Source organism: Crotalus tigris, unplaced genomic scaffold, assembly GCF_016545835.1.
Source record: "Crotalus tigris isolate CLP2741 ecotype Arizona unplaced genomic scaffold, ASM1654583v1 scf7180000023598.3388751, whole genome shotgun sequence".
Lineage (NCBI taxonomy): Eukaryota > Metazoa > Chordata > Lepidosauria > Squamata > Viperidae > Crotalus > Crotalus tigris.
Genome location: NW_024100068.1, coordinates 1,183,991 through 1,204,786, shown reverse-complemented (window position 1 = coordinate 1,204,786; position 20,796 = coordinate 1,183,991). Strand labels below are relative to the sequence as shown.

At 43.4% G+C, this 20,796-nt stretch overlaps 1 protein-coding gene across 1 annotated transcript in view; it reads left to right on the top strand.

Moving 5' to 3' along the window:
- The window catches only part of SYT16 (synaptotagmin 16), a 103,155-nt gene that overhangs the window by 38,988 nt on the left and 43,371 nt on the right, over positions 1-20,796 (top strand). Inside the window, 1 exon segment of the mRNA XM_039319489.1 lies at positions 20,376-20,555. Coding sequence (XP_039175423.1) covers positions 20,376-20,555 — 180 coding nt within the window.

The following is a 20,796-nucleotide window of genomic DNA, read 5'->3' as shown; positions in this document are numbered from 1 at the left end:
ACCCCTTTGGGGGTCGAACGACCCTTTCACAGGGGTCGCCTAAGACCATGGGAAAACACATATTTCCTATGGTCTTAGGAACCGAGATACCGCTCCTCTATCCGTCTCCGCATGGCTTCGAACTGGGGGCCATTGCAGTGCTGGATTCGTTTCCGTTGAGCATCTCCTAAGGGAGGCTGCGCTGCTTTGCGGTCCTTTCCGCGGATGAGGCTGAACTAAGCTCTGCCGGCGCTGTCGCCCTCTTGGCTCTCTCTCTCTCTCTCTCTCACTCTCTCACTCTCCCTGCCTGGGCGCTTCTCAACCAGGCTGGGCGGAGCCGGCGGAGCGGCCTTCCTGTCCTCCCTCCCCGGCCAGCTGGAGCCGGGCAGGTCGGCGACCTTCGGAAGTGAGGTGAGGACAGGCGAGGCGCGCTGAGCCCCGGGCGCGGCGGGTGAGTGGGCGGCGTTGGTGCACACTTGGAGAGCCCTTAGGCTTAGGGTTGGGGGTCATCACAACATGAGGAACTGTATTAAAGAATCGCAGCATTAGGAAGGTTAAGAACCACTGCTCTAACGTGTGGTGTTCAAAAAAATAGACTGTATTATAGCTTAGTATAAGCCAGTCTAGTATGGTGATTAAGGCTTCAGCCTAGAACCTGGAAAAATGTTGAGTTCTGTTCCTATCTAAGGCACACAGCCAGCTGGGTGATTCTGGGCAGGCATTGTTTCTTGGCCCTAGGAAGAAGAAGGCAGTGGCAAGCTATTTGGGAAAAAAAATGGCAAGAAAATTTCAGGGATTAGTCCTGGCTGTTGCCAAGAGTCAACACATTATGACAAAATATGGAAGAAATAACAGTTGCAATAAAATATGTCCATTCATCAGTTAAAAACCTAACAATATTTGGATGCAGAATTTAATTTGGGAACTCTTCATGGTATCTAAATTTAACAAATAAAAAATAAATAAAAACACTGAATTGAAGGCACATACCAAAAAAAAGGAGGGGGGGGGGAGAAACTTATTCTAACAACTTGGTTCACACAGGATGGCAAGAGTGGTGGAAACTATTCCTATGGGCCAGGGGTAGGCAACCTTGGCTCTTTTATGCTGGCTCAGGAATCCGGGAGTTGAAGTCCATGAGTCATAAAAGAGCCAAGGTTGCCTACCCTTGCTATAAGCTATTCATCTATGAATATTCATTTTGCTTTAGGAAGGTTGATAAGTACTATATTAACCAATGTTCATAGTTGGTGACTTTTTTTATCAGGATTTTGACTTCTACTTGTTTAGAATAGAAAGTATAGGAGAGAAAGGAAGGTTACAGCTGTTATAATCCTGTTCAGAGTCCCAGTGGAATCTTCATGACAGGCACAACTTACATATTAGCATGAGGGGGTTTTTTTTTGTAGTATCTTGCTTCACTTGATGCATGAAACGAATGCTGAAGATTAGAGGTCTCTACATATTCATGAACATGGCCAATATAGTAGGGGAGAGAAGCATTTGGATCTGTGAAACAGATATTTAAATGCAGTTTCCTATTTTTCTGACCTCAACAAGAAAGAATCATATGCCATTAAAAATTTTAAATTTTTATTACTGGTTTGTAGTTTATGATCTGCAAAAAAAACCAAACCCCTCTGCTCCATGTTTTATATTTGCCTAAGAGTTAATTCTCTTGCAGTTGCTTCTAGACTGAAGTCTGTATGCTTTTTACCGTGTCGCTCATGGAAATGGATCAGAAATAATAAGCAAGTTAATTACTGTTTTCCGGTTTATAGTCTAGAAAACATAAAAGAAAAGGAGGGAAAGCACATGTAAAACTTGCAGCTGTTTATTCATTAGAGTCACATTTTAAGTTTCCTCTGAAAATAGAACTTGAGAGACAGTTTACAACAAAATACAGAAGAAATAAATTGCAATAAAATATATCCCTTTGTCAGATTAACAGATTAAAGAGTTGGAAGGGACCTTGGAATTCTTCTAGTCCAACATCCTGCTGAGGCAGGAAACTCTACATCAGTGGTTCTCAACCTTTTTAATGCTGCGACCCCCAACCGGTCGTAAGTTGAGGACTACCCAACCGGTTGTAAGTCGAGGACTTTCCCTGCCCGGGAGCGCCGCACATGTGTGGTGCCGCCCCCTGCGCCGGCTGAGGCATAGCTGGCAAGCGGCAGAGACAGAGCAGGCCGACCACCAGCGGGGCCACCATCTGACCCAGCCCAAGGGAGGTAAGGCACCCGCCTGGGCCCCACGCGCACCAGCAACCCTCCCTGTGCCCGCCGGCCTCCCACCTCCCACCCCTGGCCCTCTTTTACTTACATTTTTAGTAGTTGCTCAGCAGGGAGGGGTGGAAGCTTCCAGACAGCTCGCCTTCGCTGCAGACAACTTGCAGCACTGTTTGCAGAACGGGACTTTTGGCGGGCTCAGCAGGGCAGAGACAGCCTGGACAATTCCTATTGGCTTTTGAAAGCCAATAGAATTAGACTCTATTCAAGAGAGTATTCTATTGGCTTTCAAAAGCCAATAGAATAAAAGGGAGTAGCACAGCTAAGGAAAAGGGGGAAAAAATGGCGGACTGCGTTGTTAGGCAACCCCCGTGAAATGGTCATTCGACCCCAAATGGGGTCCCAACCCACAGGTTGAGAACCACTGCTCTACATCATTTCAGACAAATCATTGTCCAATCTCTTCTTAAAAACCTCCAGGGTTGGGGCATCCACCCCTGGACGAATTCATTCCACTGATTGTTGTGTCAGGAAATTTCTCCTTAGTTCTAGGTTGGTTCTCTCCTTGATTAGTTTTCCTCCATTGCCTTTTGTCCTGCCTTCAGGTAATTTCAAAAATAGGCTGACTGCCTCTTCTTATTGGCGGCCCCTTAGAAATGACTGCTATCATGTCACTCCAGTCCTTCTTTTCCTTAAACTAGACATAACCAATTTTTACAATAGTGCCTCATATATTTTAGCCCCCAGTTCCCTAATCATCTTTGTTGTTCTTCTCTGCACACTTTCCAGAGTCTCAACATTTTTTTTTATTTTGTGGCAACCAAAACAGGACGCAGTATTCCAAGTGTGATCTTACCAAGGCATTATAAGGGTTTTATTGCCAAGGCATTATCAATTAAAAACCCTTCAAAATTTGGGCGCAGAATTTAATTTAAATTTGAAACTGTTTTTGGACCACTGTCTTGCATATATTATTGTGCCACATGCCACACTGAAAATTTGGGTTCTACGCCTCATATTTTAACTTGGTGTACAATTTATGGCAGTGGTGGAATGCATTATCTACTGTTTATAGATTTTTTTAATGATTTGAATAATGCTAATTAAGCTCAACAGACTTGTGGATTTTGACTCAAAAATGAATGTGAAATAACTTATTTATTTATTTATATTTCACGTTTCTTAACTGCCCATCTCCTTCAGAGAGAGGCATATTGTACTATATGCTTCCGGTTATATATTGGATTATATTAGTTATTTGATATTTCAGATCTGTTGTTGATACACCCATATTCTCCAGCACTGGATGGAGAATCCACAAATGGGTTTAGACTGTATTCCTGCCTAATCAGATCAAGTCAGCCAAAGTTGCCACACCCGTACTGGACCATAGAGATCCCAGTCTTGACTTGATCTCGCCCAGGACAGACATGCAAGTTTGGCTCTTAGGCAGGTACAGTCTCCATTGGTGGATTTTTTTCCCAGTTGCTGAGCTGTGCTGTAATTAGCATAGAATTTGGCTTTTCTATTATCAATTAATCCAATCCGGACATCCTAAAATTCCAAATTTTCAACAAATTTCTGAGTAGGGGGGAAACAGAAACTGAGGGTCCAGGAGGGATCTCCATATTTTCTTTCTTCCCTGCTTCCAACCCTGTTCAAGAATCCTTGCCCAGGGGTCCTTAGATTAATTGAGACACCGGTAGAATAGCGGCTGCTATTTTTCCAACCGGTCTCAGCTCGGTCCCCCTTGGCATCAGAGCTTGCGGCTGCAGCTCCAGTGATTCATCGCGTAGTAGGTGGGGGAGACTCCTTGTTTTTCCAACGCACTCAGGATCCTATTAGGGAACCTTAACTAAGTTTTTGGAGGCTGCAGCTGCAGCTTTGAAGCTTTATTAAGCCGGTATTTTTCCTCTATTTGCCCCTATAGCTCAGTCTATATGATCGTCTCTCAGGCTATAGGCGCGTTTGCGCACTAAATTGCTACTGCCGATCAGCTGGTAGGCGGCATAGGAGGGAGGAAGTTAACAGAATTAGATGAATTTCCAATTTGGGAGACAGACTCTTACAAGAACAAGAGAGCTCTCACGCTCAGCAGTCTTCTTCCACGGAGCCTCCTGAAATGAGGCAGACGCGTCTGTTCTTTCATGCGCGGCTGCCATCTTGGACCATGTGGTCCCAGATTCAGAAGGCTCCACTCATTCTGTTTGGAGGAAGGGGCTCCTTCCTCCTCAAAACATTCCCTAGTTACCACAAAGGGGTTAAATTAGGACAGGCGGAATTGGACAGACAGTCTTCCAGGACGCACTGCAGGTCCACCGTCACTAAGCAGGCTGCCATTTTGGGGGATGGCCGCCATCTTGTTTCTGCAATTAGTTTCATTTTACATTGAGTCTGATAATTCCAGGTGCTCGTTGTTGAGTTCTAATTGGAATTCACTGTAATTGTTTAATTTCAGATCTAGTAGGTTGTTGGTATAGATCCCCACAACAATCCAAACTCATTTCCTTGGCTCACCATCTCTATTAGTCTTTGCAAACTTGGTGTCTCCTGGCTCTATCCTGCTCATATTGACTCATTGGATTCGAGATTTCCAAATCATTAACAAGTTTCTCTGGGTTCCAGGCGTACCCCATCGTGTGCCTGTTCTTACCCATAACAGCCCTTCCCGGATTCCAGGCGTCCCCCATCGTGCGCCTGTTCTTATCCGTGTTACAGATATTGCTGAGTTCCAGGCATCCCCTATCGTGCACCTGTTCTTACCCACGCAGCAGTTTTACTTGGATTCCAGGCATCCCCATTAGTGCGCCTGTCCTTATCCAGTGCATAATACTCTCTGCATCTCAGGGGCCCCCTATCGTGTTCCTGCAGTATCAGAGAATGGAGGAGTCTATGTCTACCACAAAGGGCAGTTTACCATCCTCATTGGCTCCAATGAATCCTAATTCCCCTGGCCCGGTGAGCGCAGATAAGCCTGTGGCCAAGGACAAAACTACCGCCAAGGCTTCAAAGAGGTCAGTAAAGCAGGTCAGCCAGAGACACCAAGCTCTGGAAAAAGAGTTTTCCAAGGCACAAAAAAGGGCCAGGATAGGGTCCTCCCAAGTGGAGGGGTTGGCTTTGGACCTACCATTAGGACCCCCAACCTCCCCCCTGGGCATATGGTCGACGGGGGAGTCATTTCATTCCCCTGCACAGAGTGGGAGTGGCGGTATTTTCCGGTTTCCCAATCCACGGCTTCACGGGCTCATCACGGGATCCCAGAGGCGACATTCACCCCTACTGTGGCCAGTCTCCAACCGAACGAGCCCGTTCTCCTCCCTATGGAGGACCGTCTTGCCTTGTTGATAGCACAAGCGGTAGACCGCGCTCTTGATGCCAGGGTGCAAGCTTCTGGTTCAGGGGCTGTCCCTCCTCCCACTACACGCCAATCGGTCCCTCAGGCCTATTATGCTCCATCTTCCCCATCTGGGTCTACCTGCTGTGAGAGTTCATCCCTTCATGCAGGGGATTCCAATGTCTGAGGAGGAGGAACCTCCCTCAGAAGCCCCCTCATTCAGTGGCCTCTTCAATCCTTCCTTATTTGTCACCTTGCTCCACAAGGCCACATCCACAGCCCATCTAGGCCCTGATCCTTCTGCATCAACAACCACCGTTTCCTCAGAATCGGAGGTGGATCCAAATTTCACTGAACCTGTGGCTGCTCAGCATCGCATACCTTGTCCCTCCATGTTCTTGAATGCGATAAGGAAACAATGGACATCTCCCGCCTCCTTTCCTCTTCCAGGTAATACTGATAAAAAGTTATACAATGTAGCTAAGGATTTGGAGGAGGCACTGGAAGTGCCTGCGGTGGATGAGCCATTCGGGCCCCTAGTATCTCCCACTGCCATTCCCGGGGATGTCTCTGAGGCCCTCAAAGCAGAGGACCATAAGTACGAACTCACCTATCGCAGAACGCATCAGGCGGCTGCATGGGTTATTAGGGTGGCCACCTCAGCATCCTTTTTCAATAGATTCGCCCTCCACTGGCTCAGGCAACTCCAGGCCTATATCCCAGCAGAGGATATCCGTACACATTAGGATCTTAGCAAAATGGTGGCAGCCACAGAGTATGTGTCAGATGCCACCCTCCAGGCTGCCAGGTTTTCCTCCAGGTCTATGGCATCTAATGTAACTGGTCGCTGGATGCTGTGGTTGAAGCACTGGCAAGCAGATGCCAAGTCTAAGTGGCATCTCTTGGCTGCTTCATATCAGGGGGGTAAATTGTTTGGAGATGCGTTGAATCCTTATTTAACTGAGAACAAGGATAAGTGCAAGGTCCTTAATCACCTCATTAAGAAAGCAGACAAATGGCCAAATTATTACCAAAAACGACAGTCATTTCGTGCAGGGGCTAGGTGTAGTTACTCCCAACCTATATGTTCCTTTCCGGCCAGACAGGATAGACGGGAGAGACAGCCTGACAGACAGACAGCTAGGCCTAGGCAGCAATTTCAGGGCAAGCGGCCCTTTCGCGGGAACGGTCGACCATTCCGCTGATTCAGGTGACTCTCTAGCAATTCCTCCCATTGGGCTGGCAGACTCTCCCTCTTTGCCCACCAGTGGGAGGCCATCACCACAGATGCGTGGGTACTAAACACCATACCTCACGGTCTGTTCCTAGAGTTCATTTCCAACCCTCCAGCTTGTTTTCTTTCTTGTCCCTACCTGTGAAACTGAACAAAAAAGAGACTAATGAAGGAGGCCGTTCAACATCTGTTGAACATACGAGCCATAGAACTGGTACCGACGGACCAGAGAGGTCGGGGTTTTTATTCTATCCTCTTTGTCGTTCCAAAGGCGTTAGGGGAATGTAGAGCCATTTTAGATCTCAAAGGTCTAAATTTTCATCTGGCATACTGCAAATTCAAAATGCAAACACTCCGCTCCATCTTGGGAAGCGTGAGAAAAGGGGACTATCGACCTTACGGAAGCGTATCTTCATATTCCCATCTCTCTCGCCCACCGCCGGTTTCTAAGGTTTGCATACAAGGGGCACCATTTCCAATGCAGGGCGCTCCCATTTGACCTCTCATTGGCTCCCAAGGTCTTTACCAAGATCCTGGCGGTCCTGGCAGCTCACTTACGAATGATGCCAGTCAGAGTCCAATGTTACCTGGACGACATATTAATCCAGTCTTCGTCCATCCAGTCCGCCATGACGGACTTCAAACTGGTGGTAAAGCTGCTCCAGGACCATGGGTTCTCCATAAATTTCCCCAAAAGTCACATGGTTCCCACAACCAGACTGTTGTACCTCGGGGCCATCATAGACACGTTGGAGTGCCAGGTGTACTTATCCCAAGAACGCCGGAACAGCATAAGAGAGTCAATCTTGAAATTACACAAGGGTCAGACAGTAACATTGGTCAGTCTCTCCCAACTGCTAGGCAAGATGATCTCGGCCATAGCAATCATCCCCTGGTCCAGGCTTCACTCCAGAAAACTACAGTGGTTCATGCTCCCCTTTCAGAGACAGAGCCTCAGTGCCTCCCAACAACGGACAAGACTCCCACCACAGGTGGTGCGTTCTCTCAGGTGGTGACGATCACCCACCATACTCAGAGGGTTATGTTTCAGGGAACCAGATCGGATAGTACTAACTACTGATGCCAGCCTGTTCGGCTGGGGAGCACACCTGCGTTTGCAGTGGGCTCAGGGCCGCTGGTCTCGCTCAGACCTTCGCCACAACATAAATTGGCTAGAACTACGGGCCATACATCTAGTCCTGCGCCACTTCCACAGGCTGGTGAAGGGGCGTCACGTACTGGTCCTCACGGACAACGTGGCCACCAAGGCTTGTGTGAACTGCCAAGGGGGCACCAAATCTCGGGCCTTAATGACCGAGTCACTCTTACTGGGTTCTTGGGCAGAACACAATCTGGCCTCCATCAGGGCCGATCATATTTCAGGGGAGGCGAACACTCAAGCCGACCTTTTGAGCAGAGCCACCGTGGATCACTCGGAGTGGCGCCTTCACCCGAGGGTCTTCAGAGAGATCTGTCACCATTTCGGCCTCCTACTCATGGACCTCTTTGTGTCCCTGAGCAATGCTCAGCTGTCTTGGTTCTTCTTCCAGTTCCCGTCTCCAGGGGCGGAGCAGACGGATGCTCTTCGGAGCCCATGGCCACAAGGTCTCCTTTATGCTTTCCCTCCTCTACCTCTTATCCCGGCAGTAGTCCGCAAGCTGCTTTGGGAGCGAGCGGAGATACTCCTAGTGGACCCTTATTGGCCAAGGAGGCATTGGTTCGCCAATCTGATGAATCTCTCCCTAGCAGACCCTTGGCAGATTCCTCCGGAATGGGTCTCTCTCAGCCAAGACCCCCAATGGCTCCAGTTAGCCGTCTGGCACTTGAGCGCTCACTCTTAATGCAGAAGCTCTTCTCGCCAGGGGTCATTACTGTCATCCAGGCCTCCCGTCGTCCTTCCACAAACCGTATATATGAGGCCACGTGGAAGAATTTCCAATCATGGTGCTCTGGTCGTCACTTGTCACTTTCGGAACTCACGATTCCCCATATCCTGGACTATCTGTTACAGGGCCTGGAGAGGGGCTTGGCCACAAACACGTTGCACAGACAGATTGCTGCTCTTTCCACGGTCCTCACCTGTGACTCGGTGGGGTCTTTGGGACATCACCCCTTAATTCGCTCATTCCTTAAGGGGGCTTCTAATACCAGGCCTCCTACGGTACACAGGTACCCTTCATGGGAACTACCACGGGTTCTTCGGGCTCTTACCAAGTTCCCCTTTGAGCCTCTGAGGACGTGTGACGTCTGCTACCTGTCCCACAAGGTGGCATTCCTGGTGGCAATCACGTTGGCATGCCGTATTTCAGAATTGGCAACACTTTCAACAAGGGATGACCTGCGCATTTTCCACCAGGATCGAGTGGTCCTTCGACTCGACCCTACTTTCATCCCAAAAGTTAACTCTCTGTTCCACAGGTCCCAGGAAATTTTGCTGCCGGATTTCTGCCCCAACCCATCGCATGCGCTGGAACGGCAATGGCATAGCCTGGATGTCCGCAGGCACTTAGGTATTATATTTCACGGACAGCGACATTCCTCAAATCGGAAGTGCTCTTTGTATCCTTCCATTCTTCCTCCAGGAGGCGGAAGGTTTCTTCTTCCATGATTGGCAGGTGGATCAGGGCGTGCATTGCCAGGGCATATCAAGCTGAGTCATTGCCAGTTCCATGACAGGTCATGGCCCACTCTACAAGGAGTGCAGCCACTTCTGCAGCATGGGCCACCCAGGCGTCCATTGAGGACATCTGCAGGGCGGCTACATGGACTTCACCATCTCCTTTCATACAACACTACAAAATTGATAGGTTTGCCTCGGCAGAGGCTTCCTTCGGTAGGAGAGTTCCCCAACAGGTTTTACATCAAAGTGCCACACCGGACCAGTCTACTACCCACCCTCAGGGACAGTAGGCTTTGGTATGTCCCATTGGTGGATTCTCCATCTCCAGTGCTGGAGAAGGGGCGTTGTCTTACCTGAACGCCTTTTCTCAGCACAGAGATGGAGAATCCACTCCCGCCCTTGTAGGTCTTTAGGCCTAGGGTTAGTTAATTTTTGTGAGCCACAACGTCTTGCTGTCAGTCAATGGCTACACTCGTGTCAAGACTGGGATATCTACGGTCCAGGATGGGCATGGCAACTTTGGCTGACTTGATCTGATTGGGCAGGAATACAGTCTAACCCATTGGTGGATTCTCAATCTCCGTGCTGAGAAAAGGCGTTCAGGTAAGACAACACCCCTTTTGGTTCCTGTACCTGATTTTCTTTGTGCTACATGTTTCTTATATTCTCATATAGATAATAAAGAATTGGGGGTAAAAAACTATCTAAGGCATAAATAAGAAGCAAGCAACAGTGTGTATTAGATTAAAACTAGTGCTCTGGGGAGAAATTGTCCTGTTTGTTTGCTAACAGTTCCCATTTGATCTAATTTTAGAAACTGCTTTCCAAGTTTGTTTCAAAAGCAAAGAACATTAGATAGATTAACTTCCACAATAGAATAATGGAAGGTAAAGGCGATGGAGTTGGCAGAGATGGTTAAACTGTCTATTTTAATTAAAGACAAAAACCTATCTACTTTTGTTTCTACTTAGAAACTGCTTCTGGACGTTTGAAACTGAAAAAAAAATTGAAACTGATTTAACATTTTGATATATTAGGATGACTTTGTAGTTAAAGAAATGGCTTGAAATCTTTTAGAAATTGTTGAAGGAAAAGTCTTCATCATGATTCAGTCCAAGCTGGGAATAAACAACATGGCAACTGCTTTAGAAAGAAGGTTGCAGTTTATTGAAGAGGAGAGCCAGACAGAAAGATGGCTCTGGAAGAAAAAGAGAGCAAGCACATGTTAGGAGTGGGTTTTTATACCTTCTTGAGCCTTTTGTTTTGAGTTGTTCCTGTGGCATAAACTTTGACCTGAGTCTGGGTGTGCCTTTCTGGTATTCTGATGGTGATGGGTTAATTCTATTATGTCCCAAAGGTCAATCCTGCTTCCCTGTGGCTGTGGCTGATGACTCTTAGATTTTTGGTGTGTTGATTCTAGGGATCTTTCTTCCTAATCCCAGCTTCCTGACTCCTATCTTTCTGACAAGATTATCACATCTGCATTTTGCAGACTTGGTTTCTGTTTGGGACAGAGAGACTTGGGGGGTTGGTTTCTGCTTTTAAAATCCTTTAGGGAAATATATTCTGCCTTTTAAATATTTCCAAAAATATTTCTTTCTCGGGGGGGGGGGGGTTACATCCCACAAAATGTAAGACATAAGATTGAGGTTGTAATTTTTTTGGGTACTTTACTGCATTGAAAAAAGTCAGAAGACACTACTTTCTCTTTTTTTCTGCACTTCTTTCTCCTAGCTTTCAAAGTTTTCTTTCTTTTTTATCTTATAATAAACCTTTATAATTTTTTTTTAAAGCAAAGAACATTTGACAAAGTTTTAATAAATAGTGTCTGGTGTTCTTGCCCATGTTACTAACAAGGGGCTCCGGTATGTGTCTGAAAATGCCCTGACTTTCATTGCACAATCCTCTTTCTATCGATCTGCAGCTTCTCTGACCTCTCCCACTTTCCATCAGTCCAAAGAGGAGATATTGGAAGAGAATTTCTTCTTCTGTCTTTTTTCTGATAGGAAAATGTGGGTAGCCAAGCAGAATGCAGAGAACTGGAAAAATATACAGATAGTCCTCAAGTTACTACAGTTAATTTAGTGACCATTCAAAGTTACAACAGCACTGAAAAAAATGACTTATGACCGTTTTCCCCACTTGACTGTTGCATCTTCCCCATGGTCACATGATCAAAATTCAGATGCTTAGCAACTGACTCATATTTATGACAGTTGCAGTGTCCCAGGATCACGTGATCACTTTTTGCGACCTTACAAGCAAAGTCAATGGGAAAATGCATTCACTTAACCACCGGGTTACTAATTTAACAACTGCAGTGATTCAGTTAACAACTGCAGCAAGAAAAGTCATAAAATGGGACAAATTTCACTTAAGAACTGTGTTGCTTAGCAACAGAAATTTTGGGCTCAATTGTGGTCGTAAGTTGAGGACTACCTATATTTCACCAGCGGCTCACTTCCCATATCCAAGTATAATGTGTTAAAAATGTCTCAAGAAAAAATAAAAAGTTATTCTCCAACCCCTTGAGCCTAAGAGAGAAAAACAGATGTTCAAGAGAACATTCCCTATAAATTATAAGGCTGATTTTGGCACGGTAATAATTAAAATCTCTTGCTGCTCAAGAATTGTTAAATAAAATCTACTTGTTGCCTACCGAAAAGAGATTAGCAGAGATGAGGCTTTACTTAGAGATCTTCAGTGTCTCCTTGTGATTTTTTTTTCCGATACAGAAGCCCTAAGTACTAAGGATCTTAAAGTGGCCTGCATGATATTTATTCATAAAAGGGACCAGAGCTTGTTATACATATGCAATATTTCATGCTAGTACTTAATACATAAAAATCCAAAAGGTTTGCAAGTTTGTTGAATCTAAAAATGGCTGTTCTTCAGCATGTAAGCCAGATACAGTCTGAATTTCAAGATAATGCTCAGTACATTGAACTAAGGTCAATAAGCAGTTTACAGAACTGTTCCTTTGAGTAAGAACTACAGCAAGTAGTTTCATTTGTAAGAAGTTTTATATCCAAATATATTTTATACTTTGTACTGTTTCCATCTTCCCTTAAAATATTAACAGAATCCACAATGGTCTGAAAATCAGTGTCTCCAAGTTAATCAAATTAACAAACTTCCTCAAATCCCAAAATAAGTTACCCAGACCTAATCCACATATCAAAAGATAAGGTCTGCAAACACAAATAGAGTTAATTAAATTAAGTCTCCCAGCAGAACTGTATGTTCAGAAGAATACACACACACACACACACACACCCTCAGCACGTAGACATTTCCACATCCCGGACAAGCTCCCCCTATAAAGGTTTACCATTGTACCCCATTTCTCTGCAGCTGCCCTTAAAAGCAAACTGCTTTGCTTTGAGGAATAAATATTTCATCTTTCCTCACAGCTGCCTGGATCTCATTTTTATTTATTCTTGTGCATCCTTGGCTCAAGTTGGAACCCCAAATTATTCTTCTGATCCATTTCTTCAGTTCCTATAGCTATCTACAACAAAGAATCGTTAAAAAGGCCACGGATCATGATATCATTGTGCTGTGGCCCTGTCCTTACAGCCCTTGGAGACTGAAAAACTGGCAGACGCAAAGTCCTGCCTGCTCCTGAACTGCTGCTTGCTTCTGTTCAGGGCTGACAAACCACCCAATCCCTCCCATTCCATTCCAGGTGATTGATGATCAGGGTCACCTTTGGGACAGTGGATGCATTGCACAATTGTTTCATTCCTTGCAGCATAAAAGCAGTTGCAATAACTCATTCTCTAGCTTGTTTGAAATAATCAGCAGAGACCTGCTGTCCTGCGAAAACACACACATTTTATTTCTGGAGTGTTTGCACATTGTGTGAGCCTCACACATGAATAAAAGCACCACCTGTTTGTGGCTGATAACTATGGCTCATAGTGCACATATTGGTTTGGCTTGCTGTAGCAACAAGCAGAAGTGGCTCTAGCAGTTCTGGTGTGACCCACATTTTGTTAAAACAGCTGCCTGCTGTTCAGTTTGCTTTAATAAGTCTCTGAGGTTTTCAGAGTTTGCACAAAAACAGTTTCTTATATGTTTCCTGCTACAAAGATAAGCTTGAAAATGGTTGTCAGCATCTGGTGGAAAGAATTTGAAAAGAAGAAAGTTCTGAGTAGATTGGAGAGAAGCTGCTAACTCCCAATACGTGCAGGTGGAGGAACTTTAGAACTACATCTGTATCAGAGATGGCAGAAAATAAGTTTCTATTATTCTACTATTAGCTTAGTGATTTGCAGTCTCTCTGCAAAATGCCTACCGTAAGGGTGGTCTTAACCTGTGGTCTTTCCAATGGTACTGATCCATGATCCTGGGAACCTTCATTATTGGTCATGCTTGCTGGGAACTGTGATTCAACAACATCTAAAAGACCACAAGTTTCTTAGTTCTCTCCAAGAGTCCTGTACTTAACTACTTTGAATATGGGGTGGAGTAGGTAGGAAAACAAATAGAATTGTATTTCTTTTTCCAGTTACTAACCACAATATGTTTGAATTAATGTTTGTGTAAAGTTTATTCATGGGTAACCGTACTTTGCTAACCTCCCTTGTGCAATCAGTAACCTGCATACGTAGATTTCCCATCTCATTGAAATATAGCTTGTATTTGTTACTTGTATAAATAATTTATATTGAACTCACGTTGGTAGAAAACTGGATTGGAGCATCCAAATATAATTTGTTCAAAGGGATGTTGGAGTTCAGACAGTTGGTAAAATTAGGTTTTCACATTTTTGCTTATTCTGCAGCTCTCTGATTAGCAAACTAAATCCAAAATATTCTCTCATCCATGGAAGTTGGAAAAATTGGTGGAATTGTCTACTTGCTTCTTTCCCAATTTTAATTTTGGGAAGTAAAAGGCAAATATTGTATGCTAAAACCCACGATTAACTGAACCATTGTTTATTTCAACAATTCTCAATCTTTGTGGTGTCACCAACCTTTAAAAGTGCAACTATCCCAATGCACTTTCAAGTGACCCCCAGAATAACCTGGCCAGGTTTGAGGCACTTTAGCTTACTGTGATTTCCCCTGTATCCCAGAGTTAACTCTTCCTGGTCTTCTTCCTAGAAAGCCATCAGTCTAGTTGCTATGTTTATAGGCTTGTTGTTGATATCCTGGGTAGTTGGAGAAGACTCTCAGAGAGTCCCTTGGACTGCAAGGAGATCAAATCAATCAATCCTAAAGGAAATAAACCCTGACTGTTCTTTGGAAGGGCAGATACTGAAGCGCAAGTGTTTTGGCCACCAAATGAGAAGAGAGAACTCATTGGAAATACCCTGATGTTGGGGAAGATTGAAGGCAAAAGGAGAAGGGGATAGCAGAGAAATGAGATGTAGACAGTGTCGTCGACATAATGAACATGAATTTGGGCAAACTCTGGGAGACAATGGAGGATTTGTGTGTGTGTGTACTGGTGTGCTGTGGTCCATGTGGTCTTGAAGAGTCGGACACAACTTAGCGACTGAACACAACAACAACAAAACATCCTGGATAGGCTGATCTCTTTTTTTGAGGAATGGTTCTTTTGCAAGAAATAGGGAGACAATGTTTGAGTTGCCTCAAGTGATGAAAATATAGTGCTTATAATGCAAAGATTTGTACTGCCTCTAACCATGGAACGCCCCTCCCCCCTCAGTGAAAGATCCTTCATTTACTAAATTAATCCCGTGATCTGGTATTGTATATACTGAACTGTAAACTAACCACACTGTTTAGATTCCTTTAGTACCCAGAGAGACAACTAACTATCCATGTTTTAGTCTAATTGCATTGATTGAACCCAGATGTAAAGGGAACTTGGAAACAGAGTAACAGAGTTGGAAGGGACCTTGGAGGTCTTATAGTCCAATCATCTGCTCATGCAGGAGATTCGATCTCTTCTTAAAAGCCTCCAGTGATGGGGCACCCACAAGTTCTGAAGGCAAGTTGTTCCACTAGTTGTTTGTTCTCACTTTCAGGATTTTTTTTTTTTTTTAGTTCTAGGTTGAATCTCGATTAGTTTCCATCCATTGTTTCTTGTCTTGCCTTCAGGTGATTTGGAAAATAGGTTATTCTCTTTTCTTTCTTCAGAAAACATTATTTGGCCATTGTTGGTGAATTGGCCTAAATCAGATTTTTCCAAGGAGAGATTTTGGACTACAGTGCTCAGTATCTCCAAATATTGACAAGGTTCTTCCCAAAGCCCTTTTTGGTGGGAGGAGGGGTGGTTTGCTAAAATGCTGCCCTTTTGAGGATAGCATCGCGGTTGGCTGTACAAAAAATCCAGCCTTGCCACACCCACAAGCAGTGTGAGAGAAGCAAAGTAATTGCTTTCAGCAGGCAACTTTCCTGAGTAGTTTTTTGCACCTCGGAAATACTTTTTGTGAAGCACTTTGGGCCTTCTTGTGGGAGGTAATCTTCTAATGCTTGAGCCCATAGTAATGTCGTACAAGTCTGCCACATGCAGTTTTCCTCCGAGTTCCTGCCCACACACCAGCTCTCTTGGTGTGATGTCCTCTGTGTATGTTTGCATGTACGTGGGTATAATTAGCTGTCGGTTAGAAAGGGTGCCGCAGGAATCAGTTGGAAAACAACACATTGCTACAAATGTATAATGAAGTTCAATTAGCACAAATGGTTATAACAGAGGCAGTTTATGGACTACTAGTTGGAAGGTGGCAGAATTATAATTGGAAAAGTACCAGTGACTTTTTCTTTATAATTTTCTGCCCCGCCTCCCACCCAAATGTCAGGAAGAAATTAGAGTTAAAGCAATCGCTGAGAACAGTGCTGTCTCTGACAAGTAGCAGTTTAAGAGGCCACCTTGCAATGAATCCTCTCCTCTAGTTTGGTGATGCTAAGAAACTGCTCTGTTTAGAAAGCAAATGCTGGGGAATATGCAATGTCTGGGATTATGTGACTGATGCGTTTAACTTGCATGCTTTAGATAACATACCTTGTGGCCCCTTTACTGCTAACACTTGTGGACATGACTACTTGCTAATTGCTGTAGTGTAGTCAATGCAAGGCATGCAAATTAAGATGATTCCACTTTGCATATACTATTCTATAGTCTTATTTTATACCAGTCTGAGATTGAATTGCAAAGCCATCTAATGAATCTTGTTGATAGCTTTAAGAGAGGATTTTAAATCTGATGAAATGTAAGCTTACCTCTTACTGTTAAAGTTCTTGTTTTTCTCACCTTCTCCAACTCAGTTGATACCGTTTCTCAAATTTTCGGTACTGTATATTATAGTAGGCAAGAATTCACTAGCTGCAGTTTTCCCTGCATTGTATGCACACATGACCAGTATTTAAGTATGTATGAGATTATTAAAGGAACAGAAAATGGGTAGATGGACATTAAGATGTGACAATCAGATTTCTATCTTTATTAATCAGTAAATCTGTCTATGGGGATTTTCAGTCATCCAGGTCATGGTTGTTCTAGAGGTGCTTTTACAAGAGGCAACTGGATTTTCTTGTTTCTCTTTGAAGAAGTTTCGCTTCTCATCCAAGAAGTTTCTTCAGCTCTGACTGGATGGTGGGAAATAGAAGAATTTATATTCTTTGCAGACAGTTGGTCATTTGCATTCTTTCAGAGAGTTGTTGGGGCCACTTGGAGGTTTACTTTGAGGACATAGACAAACCTCCAAATCACCTCAATGACTCACTAAAGAGTACAAATGACCAACTGTCTGCAAGGACTATAAATACCTCCATTCCCCATCATCCAGTTAGAGCTGAAGAAGCTTCTTGGATGAGAAGCAAAACTTAAAAAAAAAATCCAAGAAACTCCAGTTGCCTCTTGAAAAGCACCTTTGGGATAATCAAAAAAGCCCCTTTTCCTCTAAGAAACCAACACTGGTGTAATTAAAAACATATACTTTCAATTGATATATCACTTCATCTTGAAGTGGTTAATATAATAAGAAAACTCAAACACTGTCCTGCTGGGTCATGCCCCTGGCCATCTAGCCCAACAGTCTGTTCTCATACTGGCCCACCAACTGCACAAGGAAGCTTTCTAATCTCCCAGCAGAATGTAAATAATTATTTATGCTATTTAAAGTTTACATCCTTTTCCCTGTACAAAATGTATAGATAATACTGGGTTGCCTTGCCAAGCTGTATTCAGGGATTACGGACAGAACCGAGCATGCATTATGGTCTAGTACAGTATAATGTGTGAGTCAGTAATATTTTTATTTCATTATTGATGTTGCTGATATCGTTTAACAATTGGGAGTGAGAAATGCTTTCTCTTGCACTGCACGTTTTCTGGAGATCTACTAAGTACAGGTAGTCCTTGACTTACAACAGTTCATTTAGTGACCGTTAAAAGTTACAATGGCACTAAAAAAAATGACATGACATTTTTAAACAGATATGACTGTTGCAGCATCCCTATGGTCACATGACTTACATTCGGAGGCTTGACAACTGGTTCACATTTATGACGGATGCAGTGTCCTGGGGTCATGTGATCATCTTTTGCAACCTTCTGACGAGCAAAGTCAATGGAGAAGCCAGATTCACTTAACAACCTTGTTACTAATTTAGCAATTCCAGTGATTCACTTAACAAATGTGACAAGAAAAGTCATAAAATGGGGCTAAACTCACTTAACAAATTTCTCACTTAGCAACTTAAATTCTGGGCTCTATTGTGGTTGTAAGTTAAGAACTACCTGTATGTTCGTGTATCTTCTGCTGGTCTTCAATGTGGAAGGCAGGAGCTATATAACTGTCAGTAACTAGCTACTTCTAATGAAGTTTCTTTTGAGTGGAAGCCATGGTGGGTTTGCTCCCCAAATCAGTTGCTATTTTTGTAGCAACATTATCAGTAGCCACTGATTACTTTGTCCTTGACAGATTCCACGTGAAAGTCCATGTGCAGTAATATTACTTCATTGACAGTCTTAGCAAAAGTGTCTCCATTTGCACACATATATGTGTACAGGTGGTTGAAGACATGTTCCTTGTGAAAGACCCATCAGCTTTATGTAGCTGAAGTGAGATGCTCTGTTTGCATTAATGTATATTGTAAAATGTTTCTTTCAGAAGCTTGCCTGTTATGAAAATAGAGTGAGGGTTCTTGGTCATTAGTCAAAGCTGTAACTTAAGTTTGCTATGGAAACAGTGCACTGAACAGAAAAATAAAGCTAACTTGTACACTTGTCTGTTCCGTTATTGTTCAGTTTCAACTTTCAGAAGCCCAGATAATCAATACCAGTGTTAAAACATTTGGAGAGCCACATTTGTCATCCCTAGATTTAAAGCAAGATAATGCAGTTGAATGGAGATTTAAACCTGGTTTAGTTTAACATGGCTAAACCAATCGCATAGTTCAGTGATGGCGAACCTTTTAGAAACTGAGTGCTCCAACTGCAACCCCAAACCCACTTATTTATCACAAAGTGCCAACAGGGCAATTTAATCTGAATACCGAGGTTTTAGTTTAGAAAAAACAACTCATATATTAACATCTTTTCTCTTAAAAGAAAAACACAATGACAAAGCTTTCAATGATACAAACAACTTTTTACTAAAAGGTAAAAGTTTGCATTTGGCATGCTTTTGAACAATGAATGTGATTTTTGCTGTTGTATGCATGCTGATAATTTGTCTAACCTTGGCTCATACTTTGTAAGTTTGAGAGGAACACATGCAGCACTCAGGTCATCTGTTAGTCTGTTTCTGGGGTCAGATTTGATATAATTCAAAGCTGAAAACAGCTCGCTCGCTCCGGAGGCTTGTTTGGCTAGGAAGGGGCTTGAGAAATGGCTTTTTCCTGCGAAAACATAGCCAAAGAGCGAGGTGCGCATGCCCACAGAGAGGGCTCCGAGTGTCCCCTCTGGCATGCGTGCCATAGGTTCGGTACCACTGGCATAGCTGAACAGATTTAATGCAAACTAAAAATAAGATGGGAAATTTAAAAAAAAAATCCCAGAAGAAGGCAATGGCAAACAATTTTTTGTACTGCTACCCATGAAAAGAACATGGCCCAGACATAAGCTCTGCTTGACATTGCCTTTTTAATGGGATTAGTCTAATCATTTTAACATGCCCCTGCCTGAAGTTCAACTAATTCCCCAGCTACTATAGGTAGTCCTCAATTTACAACCACAATTGAGCCCCAAATTTCTGTTCTTAAGTGAGACATTTGTTAAGTGAATTTTGCCCTATTTTACAACTTTTCTTGCCACAGTTGTTAAGTAAATCACTGCAGTTGATAAGTTACTAACTTGGTTATTAAATGAATCTGTCTTCCCCATTGACTTTGCTTCTCAGAAGGCCACAAAAGGTGATCACATGATCACCTGGGATACAACAAAGATCATAAATACGAACCAGTTGCCAAGCATCTGAATTTTGATCACATGATCATGGGGATGCTGTAAAGGTCTTAACTGTGAAAAACAGCATAAGTCACATCTTTCAGTGCTGTTGTAACTTTGAACTGTCACTAAATGAATTGTTGTAAGTTGAGGACTATCCAATAGCTATGGAGTTAAACATCATCAGTTTGAGGAAGAGTTGCATTCTCCATTTCTCATAGAAATAGATTGTGGACCATTGCAATGGGATGGCAGAAGTGATTATTTTCATCATGACACCAAAGTAGTATTTGTTAGCTGTATATCTGGAGTTTCATTTAGGACCTCACAGCATCCTCCCTTCCTGTTTTTTACTGTAACAATAACATTGTTAAGTGAGTTGGCTTGAGCGAGAGTCAACGCCCTCAAGACTCTATGGTTGAAGATAGACTAGAACCTTTGCTCCTAAGCCAGCATCTTAACTGCTACAACACACTCATTCTCTCTTTCTGGTAATCCCTGTAAACATCACCAATATCTGAATGCTCATAATGTAGCAAATGTAGCTCATGCATTTCTGCCATTTTCTGTGCAACCTCCATTTACTCTATTTGCTTTCTCTCATTTTATTCCCAGTTACTCCTGAAGCAATTGGGTTCCTCTCTGCTGTTGGGGTCTTTATAGTTATCCTTGCAGTCCTCTCCCTCTTCATCAACAAGAAGCTCTGTTTTGAAAAGATTGGAGGTCTTCCCTGCCTGGAGCAACAAGGGAAGCACAAGCACTACAAAGAAAAATCTGGGGTTCGGGAGGGGCTTGGTAAGTAATATGCAATATTCTGGCAACGACAGCATCAGCAGCAAGATTCTCATCTTGTAGATTTTAATAACTTATTTCTCTTTTGATATTGATTGCATGCAAAACTTTAGTTTAGCCAAAACAGCTGCCTTAATGTTTTCCTAAGCCTATAATCTTTGCACTATAATCAATCTTTTCTCTTTCCAAAAATAAATCACAACATACATTGTATTGCAACTTATCTCTTTTTAACCTGCAAGAC